The 10,000-nt window shown below is 43.8% G+C and overlaps 1 protein-coding gene across 1 annotated transcript in view; it reads right to left on the reverse strand.

The window, feature by feature from the left end:
- Positions 1-10,000, reverse strand: part of scn8ab (sodium channel, voltage gated, type VIII, alpha subunit b) — a 96,807-nt gene that overhangs the window by 82,065 nt on the left and 4,742 nt on the right. The window contains exon 2 of the mRNA XM_053636436.1: positions 6,180-6,517. Within this exon, the coding sequence (XP_053492411.1) occupies positions 6,180-6,461 (282 nt within the window). The 5' untranslated portion in view covers positions 6,462-6,517. The remainder of the gene's footprint in view (positions 1-6,179; positions 6,518-10,000) is intronic.

Consider the following 10,000-nt stretch of genomic DNA (forward strand, 5'->3'; position numbering starts at 1 on the left):
TTAAGGTTTGTTGATGGTGGAGCGGCTGGCCCTTTATGTCCCGGGGTGTCGTCATGTCTGCGTTACCTTCTGGCTTTCCCTTTTCATTACATGCTCATAGCTAGTCCTACTGGAGTCCCTGCATGCACTCTGCACACAATGTACATCTTCTTACACCTTCCCAGGATAAGACTATACCTAATAATCTGTGTTCTCTCCGTCTCACACTGCCCGATCCATCCTGATGCTTTACTTCTGCTCAGAGCCTCCTCCACATGACAGTCATTCGCTGCTGCTCAGGAGGATGGCCTCGCGTGGATAGCCGAAAGAGGACTACGGATGGTTCCATTCGGAAGCAGTTTACTCTCCAGTCTTATCAATTATTCAGTGGATAACATCACCTGGACAAGACCCTGATGTTCATACTGAAGATCTACTGACTTTAAAGCAAGTTGTGGAAACCTAATAACTCATAATCGCACTATCCGGCGTCACCCAGATGAGGATGGGTTCCATTCTGTTTCTGATTCCTGTCAAGGTTCTTCCTCATGTTCTTCCTTCTCAGGGAGTCTGTCCTGGCCACCGTCACCACTGGCTTGCTCGTTAGGAATAAATCTAAATCTGGATCTGGATGTCCAGTGTTAAAACACTATATAAATAAAAATTCTGAATCCGTTTCTTTCCCTATAAGAAAGAGAGTTCACAGCTGTGATCTTTGTCGCTGTGTACATCCGTCTGATGCTAATACAAAGGAAGCACTAGAGAAAATATATACGAGTCTGAGAGTAAATTACAGACTGCACAACCAGATGGCTGCTTCATCGTTGCTGGTGACTTTAATCAGGAAAACCTCAAATTGGTCCTGCCTCAGAGAATGCACCGAGGTGACTGATGTCCTCACAGACAAACTCAACATCTCTCCGAGGCAGGCGCTCGTGGCCCGTTGCTTCACATCGACAACACCAAAAACTCCTCTGCCAAAGAGCGCTACCATGATGTGCTTGAGTCACTACTGAAGATGGAAGTGGGACATCTCAAGGCTTCACTTCCAACCTCATTGACCCTTACCAGTTTACATATCTCTCAAACCACTCCATGGGCACCGCTCATATCCATAGTCACTCACCTACCCCGTGTCACCTTGACAAGAAGGAAACACGCTGTAGTTAGCATGATGTTCAGCGTTCAATAACTTGATTAACGTCATTAACTTGTCACAAAGCTGAACCTGTTGGGCGTCACTCCATCCATCTCCAACTAGCTCTGGACTTCCTGACTCCAGAAACCACAGGGTGTTCAGATCAGATGCAGCACCTCCAGCACCGTCACACTCAGCTATTTACGCTGATGGCGTTATGCATCATGAAGTTTGTAGAGAACACCACAGTAGTGGAACGCATTAGCAAAAGCGATGGAGCAAGGCAAGACCAGTGTGCACCACTCACCACCGCTCAGCCACGGCCGTCCTGTAGAGACAGTGTCGACCTCCAAGCTTCTCGGAGTGCACATCTGATGACCTAACCTGGTCTCACACCACGTCCCTGACCACAAAAGCCGAGCAGCACCTCCATTTCCTACGTTCACTGAGGAGAGCACTGAGGCCTCCCCCCACATGCTCACCATATTTTACAGAAGTGCCACTGCGAGTCTCCTACTAACTTCATCACTGTCTGGTCTGGGACCTGCAGAACATCCTGCAGCAGATAGTGAAGACAGTGGAGAACATCACGGGAGTCCCTCTGCCTCCAGTGCAGGACATCAAACATCTACATCTTTTCTGCAGTTTGGTTTTTCAGAAAATAAAATCCGTTTTTGTTTTCTTCTTTTTTTAACCATAAACACGGCATTCCCCTTACATCATCCCTCTGCAGCAACACACGCACTCGCACACACACACACACTCGCGCACACACACACACACACACACACACACACACTCGCGCACACACACACAACACACACACACACACACATGCATGCACACACACACAAACACACACTCACACACACACACACACACACTCACACACACACACACACACACACACACACACACACACACAGGGAAACACCAGAGACACTTGAGATGTGAGTGAAAATCTTACTGAAATCTAATTAGATTAAAAATAGATGCAGTAATGTCGAGTTCCTGTCTCTCTCTGTCTTTCTTTCAGTCTATGCTCTGTTTCAATCCATCCCTTGTTCCTGCATCTCTCTCCATCCCTCATTCCTGTCTTTCTTTTAGTCCATCCCTCATTCCCGTCTCTCTCTCTCAGTCCATCCCTCATTCCCGTCTCTCTCTCTCAGTTCATCCCTCATTCCCGTCTCTCTCTCTCAGTCCATCCCTCATTCACGTCTCTCTCTCTCAGTTCATCCCTCATTGCTGTCTCACTCTCAGTCCATCCCTCATTCCTGTCTCTCTCTCAGTCCATCCCTCATTCCTGTCTCTCTCTCAGTCCATCCCTCATTCCCGTCTCTCTCTCTCAGTTCATCCCTCATTCCTGTCTCACTCTCAGTCCATCCCTCATTCCTGTCTCTCTCTTAGTCCATCCCTCATTCCCGTCTCTCTCTCTCAGTTCATCCCTCATTCCTGTCTCTCTCTCTCAGTTCATCCCTCATTCCTGTCTCTCTCTCTCTCTGTAGTTAAGAACGTAAGATGTTTCAGTAAAAGGTAAGATTATGAGACTCGTATGTCAGACATGAGGAAATATGTCGTCCGTTTCCAGTCATCTGTCACTGAAACACTGAATCCTGAAGCTGTGAATAAAGCAGCAGACTTGGTGTGTTACTGAATACTGAGTACAGGCTTCCCCACACACACACACACACACACACACACACACACACACACACACACACACACTGCGACAGACTGTTGGCTTCCCACCCTCTAAATATTGCTCTACTCATCGAGGAGAAAGCTGCAGAGCGATCCATCCTCTAACCTACATACTGAACATCACCTCACCTCCAACTCCATCCATTAAAGGTAAAGTCCAGTGTTTTCACTCTACAGTCTCTCACTCAGAGTGGACGAGTAAGGGCAGATGTTGCGTTGTTAAAGATTTAAAACAGTCTCAGTGTTCAGAGGACACCGAATCTGTTCTTCTGGACTTTTATCTTTTACTTTCACACGCTGCTAGAATACGCTAACGAAGTACGTAGCTCTGATTATTTCACACGTTCCTGAACGTTTTGCCGTATTTATACGTTAGAGCTCTACGATACGACAACATATCTCACATCTCCATTCTTTAAGAGCTTGATGTGTGAGGAGATGCAGGTCTACTAACAAGTTACGAGGAATTTAAAAATGAAATAAAAAGAGATATAACAATATTCTGACATTCTGAGATCATTTTTCACGATATCGATATTATATCTTCACGTTCCCCGCACTAAATGTTTGCTCCTAATTCTGTTCCCTGTAACAGTGCACTATGTAGTGATCCTGATTTTAAAACACAGGGAATAGTGATTAGGGATCATCTCCAACGCAGCGTAGTTTTATACAACTCTTAACCATTAAACGGTCCTTCAGTTGTCCCTCTGTGGGAAACGTTAAGCCTTCAGCTTAATTAATGTGCACACGCCGTCTGTGAGCGTCGCGTGAAAACGTAACCACCTTCGCGAGCTTACAAGCTCGCACACACACTCTCTGCGGTTATGTATTGGTTGTTGCTAAGAAGTGCTCCAGTCCTGCAGGTGGCGATGTTACAATTTCATAACAATTTCCACCACTACAGGAAGAAGACTGCTTCAACGTGCTGACAGGATAAACTGCAGCGCCACAGGAACCGCGTAAACAAAGGTGCTTATTAAATAACAATATGTTCAGAGTAGCTAGGATAGCTAGCTAGCTACTGCTAAAAATGTTGTAACCTGGTTGTAAAATGAAGTGAAGACGCTGGCAAATGAGCTGCGCGGTTATAATCAGACCGAAGTATCTACCCGGAATTTTATTTAGGAATCAGGTTGATGTTAGCTAAAACGTTACCCGTGTATTATTAAGGATTAGCACTAAAAGACAGGGAGAGCTATTCGGCTAAGCCAACGCTTTCAAATGGCGTACCTCTGGAAGATAATTACGGCTTGGCGTTTTGTCTAAATGACACGTGGACGTGTATACACACGTCTCATAGAAACTCCAAGCGCTTACACTAGAGAGAAACCGAAGGCGTACTGCTCTCGCGATGTTTACGACTTTGCAGTTTTTAGACGTGTTACGTTTTGTTTTACAGTTAAAACATCAGGGACGTCGTTAAAGCGAACACGGACGAGTCGCCCTAACCGAAGTTCGACACTTCAAAGCAAAAACTCCCGGATAAGCAGCTCATCAGTAAGAACACGGTTGACCTAGGTCTGTTAAAGCTAAAGTTAAAGCTTTTCAAATTCTCAGCTAGCATGTCGAGTTTACTGAGAGTTAGTTACTTAGCAGAGACAAAATGGCCGCCACAGAAACGGATCGACTCGGCTCAGAATCATTCCTCCAAACTGCCTGGTTTGGAAACGTGTCGGTTCAATCAAGTCTCCATACGTAGAGGAAATGAACTCTTTTTCATACCTCGTTTATATTATATATGTTTATTTTTCAGATAGACAAAAGAAGAACGTACTGAAACCACTCTCGTGGCTGGAGAAAGAAGCTGTCGGAATGTTGCGATGGACTTTAACAGGAAACATGGTGAGCACATCACACACACACACACACACACACACACACACATGACACTGTCGCCAAACTTATTAACATATTCATAAAGACTGGAAGAGTTGCGGACCGAGCGAGAAGAAGTCGACGTCCACCGACATCCAGTGACGAAGCACAGCCGACGTGGTGCTCACAAACACAGCCCCTGTCTACTGTATGGAGATTTTTGGGACACGCTGAATTTTGCACAGTGGCACGTTTCAGAAAACAAATTCTCAAAGTCCTGCTACATTTCCTGGAATATACTTCAGACGGAGACACGTGACTCGTTCAGAACTCTGCCAAACAACGACATCTTAGCAAATGGGAATAACTTGAATATAGTCAAATTTATCTCGTATTTGTGGGAAAATTTTCCCATATTTTCCATGATTAAGATCAATTAAACGTGATTATTAATTACTCATGGTCTCGATGTTTTTCAGGTTTCTGTCTGTGCCGCTTGTGCGTACGCATCAGTATAAAATCCAGCTGTTTTCAGCTGATGTTTAGACTAGAGACTGTAATAAAGACATAATAAACCATCCCTTCTCTACTCGACCCTGGCTCTCGGTCTCCTGATTCATTCAAACATCTTACTGCTGGTGAAACTGCAGCTTTCTGATCGTTCAGAAAAGATTTACATCACAAACAGATTATTAAACCTATTTCACGCCGTTTGTGCTCGTTTCACGCTCGAAACAGTCTGCTTCAATCTAGACAGAAAGCTAGGCGAGTTAGCTAGCTGAAGCTAGCTAGAACTCATTTTTCTTTAATGAACCAGTCAGCAATTGAACTGTTTAAAAAAAAAAGTACACAAAGCCTGATTTTATATTCTCACAAAGACACAGTTTTGCTATATCCTTTCAGAACGATGCACTATGAAGTATAGTAATATATAGTAATAGTAATATACAATTTCTGGTATAAATGTGTCAGAGCCGTGTCTGAGAGAACTCCTGGGAAACCATCAGGAAGCTCACGTGCGAACAGACACGGATACTGAAAAGTGCCAATAAAACCTGGAAACGTGTCAATCAGGGTTTGTTTATTTAAATCCTTTATTAAAACCGTAAAGAATACGACAGAACCGCGACGCCAAGAAACAACCACGAGGACAAGGGGAAGGTGATGCTAGCACCAGCGTGCTTCACAGCAGGGATCCCAAAACCAAATTCCCATTCAGTTCCAGTTTATAATACACTTATACAAGCCTGGGTAGAACCCTGACCTCCACCTGAGGGCCGTGAAGGTAGTCACAACCTGCTGAATTCAGCAAACACGAATAAAAAACTGAAAAGAAGAAAAAAAATGCTGAATTTTATAAATATTCAGTCGATCTTAAACACTGAATATAATTCAAACACCTCATTTAAATATTCAAATTGTTGCATGAGTTTTGCTTAAAAAATCTCAGAGACGTGTTTTTCTTACAACCGCTGCCAAAACCTGAAGCCCCGCCCATCATCTCATCCCGACGCGAGAGAGGAAGAGTCGATATTTCACTCACTTTCTTGTTCAAATAGAAGGGGTCCAAGTCCTCCAGAGGCACGGCCACCATATTGGAGGGGACGTCCCCGTAGATGAAGGGCAGGCTCTTCCCCGCCTCCAGGTCGGAGTTGGGCTTGGGCCCGTTGTCGTCGTCGTCATCACGATGACTGCTGTCGGATCGGGGTTTGACGGGTTTCTTCTTCTTTTCCTCAGCAATGCGCTTCTCGATGTTGGCCAAACTCTCCCGGGTGAACTTCTTGAAGCTGTCAGGGCCTGGGGGTGCGAGCAGCGGCGCAGCCATATTGTCATCCTGCAGCAGAGCCCTCTTTATTTAGAACCCACCCAGGACAGCTGGTTCTGCGGGATGGGAGACAACACGCAGACGTAAACATGTGACATTTACAGTGTGAATGTAGTTGTATTTTATTCAATAGAAAACACTTCACAACTGTCCTCAGCCAATCAGATATCAACAATATTCTTAATATCATGCATTGTAATAAAGTCTGATCTCTTCACAGAAAGACTCTGATCTGATGTTCTCGCAAAAACACAGTTTCAGTATATTCTTTAATACACGATGAAGTATAATAACACACACAACAGAAACAGACAGAATGGTCCTGTAATGTAACGTCCCCACGTTATTCCTCTTACACCTCAGCAATCCACCCTCAATCTTTTATTTACTAAAGAACTTTTATTCGCTTACAGTTACATTTAAATGAGTGAGTTCCTGTTCTCGCTTACATTACAGCAGCTATAAACACTCGCTCCCTCACCATCCCTCTCTATTCTCTTCTCTCTCTCTCTATTCCCTCTATTTATTCTCTCTTCTCTATCTCTTCTCTCTCTCTCTATTCTCTCTATTCCCTCTATTTATTCTCTCTTCTCTATCTCTTCTCTCTCTCTCTATTCTCTCTATTTATTCTCTCTTCTCTCTATCTCTTCTCTCTCTCTCTCTATTCTCTCTATTCCCTCTATTTATTCTCTCTCTTCTCTCTATCTCTTCTCTCTCTCTCTATTCCCTCTATTTATTCTCTCTTCTCTATCTCTTCTCTCTCTCTCTATTCTCTCTATTTATTCTCTCTTCTCTCTATCTCTTCTCTCTCTCTCTCTATTCTCTCTATTCCCTCTATTTATTCTCTCTCTTCTCTCTATCTCTTCTCTCTCTCTCTATTCCCTCTATTTATTCTCTCTCTTCTCTCTCTCTCTTCTCTCTCTCTCTATTCTCTCTATTCCCTCTATTTATTTTCTCTCTTCTCTCTCTCTTCTCTCTCTCTCTTCTCTCTATCTCTTCTCTCTCTCTCTATTCTCTCTATTCCCTCTATTTATTCTCTCTCTTCTCTCTCTCTTCTCTCTCTCTCTTCTCTCTATCTCTTCTCTCTCTCTCTCCATTCTCTCTATTCCCTCTATTTATTCTCTCTCTTCTCTCTCTTCTCTCTCTCTATTCTCTCTATTCCCTCTATTTATTCTCTCTCTTCTCTCTCTCTTCTCTCTCTCTCTATTCTCTCTATTCCCTCTATTTATTCTCCCTCTCTCTTCTCTCTCTTGAGGTTAATAAGAGAAAGAAATGTGTTTATTACTGTATTAGCTAAGATCTTGTCTAGTTACATCACTATACTGGATAAAAATAAAATCACATCAGTCAAAAACTTTGTTAGGTTAGCTACACTCTATGGCCTAAAGTATGTGCACCCCTGACCATCACTCCCATGTTGTTGAACGACCCATTCCAGATTTATTCCCCCTTTGCAGTTATAATGCATTCCAGTCTTCTGGGAAGGCTTTCTACTAGATTTTGGGGTGTGGCTGTGGGGATTTTGGGGCGTGGCTGTGGGGATTAGTGTTCATTCAGCTACAAGAGCGTTAGTGAGGTTGAAGTCAGGCGCTGATGTTGATGTGAGGAGACTCCAGTTCCAGTTCATCCCAAATGTGTTCAGTGGGGTTGAGGTCAGGGCTCTGACACTCGAGCTCTTCTACGTTCTTCCAACCTTCACACACAACGTCTTCATGGAGCTCGCTTTGTGCACAGGCGCATCGTCATGCTGGAACAGTGTTTGGGATTCTTATTTCCACTGAAGGGAAACTGTAAAGCTACAGCGTACAGAGACGTTCTATACAACTGCGTGGTCCAAACGGTTTTAGGAACAAGCACATATGGATGTGATGGTCAGGGGTGCACATACTTTTGGCCATATAGTGTAGTTAACACTACTGAACGTTATGCTAACTCAGTCCCGATGTAAACACTGAAACTGAAACCATTTCTCTTTTGTTGCTTCAGTAACATTCAGCTCATTTCTCAGCGCTTAACGATACCTGCTACACAAAGTGTGCTTGGATTAACATGACAAGAAGCTCAGGAACGTCTGCAATAAACCCGAACAGCAGGATTTATTAACGTACATCACTTAACGTTCGACCACACGGACCCGCTAATCAGTTACCATGCTGTAAAGGAGCAACAAATCCAAGCGATCGTCCAGAACGATTCCTGAAAACCGATCCTGTAGCGTGTGTGACGCGACGTTTCTTCAGTTCCCCGCTCACAACTTCCTACCTGCAGTTACTTAAAGCACAAAGACTTCCGTCTGATCCTGCCATATACACGACTTCTCATCTCACGTGTACAGAGACGTTACGAAGAACAACGAAGCTAGGAAGGAAGTCGATGTGAGAGATCGCTGGTGCCTCTGGTGAGCGTATGTAGATAGGAGAGTTAGCTCGCTTTGCTAATCTATTCTGATAATCTGACAACGAAGCTGAGCGCATAACAGCTCAAGCACACAAGCGTTATTTAATTAACTAGTTTGCTGTAGAATATCATATATAATATATACATAATATACAGACTAACACTGGACAGGCCACGCCCACAAGCAATCAGTATACGCGCCCAAGAGACGAACAACAAGCGACGTGAGAGAATTCTCCTAGCTGGTGTGAACTGAACGAGAAATTTTCCCAATTTAAAACCAATCTAGAAACCTCCAGCAGTGGGTTTCCATTTCCAAGCAGGAAGCAAAGAACCCGTAATTACACAGATTAACTTCTTCACAGATTAACAAGGACAACTTTCCCCACAGTGATTCCAGAGAACAAACGTAAACACAAACCTCTCTGCACGTCACGCGTTTCAGAACGCTGAGTGATCTGATCTCTCTGGAGCGAACCGCTTCGGTTTGTTTTTTTTGGCTTGGATGTTGTCAGAAGATCAGACTAACGACTAACGCTGATGTATATGAAGCAGTCCGGCGGTCATTGGGCCCGGCGGCGGTGGTGACGCCCTGCAGATGAGCTGAAGTGCAGCTATACGACGCATTCCCCGACTGAGACACAGCCAATACTTCAATTACACATACAGCAGCTTTACACACTGCTTAGCGTCTGCTCTTAGAGTTTACTGCAGGAAACAGCACACACACACACACACACACACACGGCTCAGCTTTCTCGGAGTGTTCTTAATGCATCAATTATAATTCCTGACAATCCTAATCGTGATGTATTAATAAAATAAACCTTTGAGTAAATACGTTTCACGTGCAGACCAGCGGGACAACGTGACACGTCGTTCTCCTCCTCAAACAGCGTTCACAATCCAATCACGCTTCTGTTTCATTCTGATCACACCCAAATAAACCTGATAAACAGCATTCAGTAGAGAGTAAAACTGTGGTTTTTTTTAATATAATTTTTGAATATTTTAATGCATTATAATGTTTGAAGAATGATTCTTGATTCACAAAAGGAAAATCAAATCGATTCATTGTCAGCATAAAGAGTCAAAATAAAATTTAGTGACTCATAAGAGAAAGCAATTCACTGTCAGGACTA

Source organism: Ictalurus furcatus, chromosome 11 (assembly GCF_023375685.1).
Source record: "Ictalurus furcatus strain D&B chromosome 11, Billie_1.0, whole genome shotgun sequence".
NCBI lineage: Eukaryota > Metazoa > Chordata > Actinopteri > Siluriformes > Ictaluridae > Ictalurus > Ictalurus furcatus.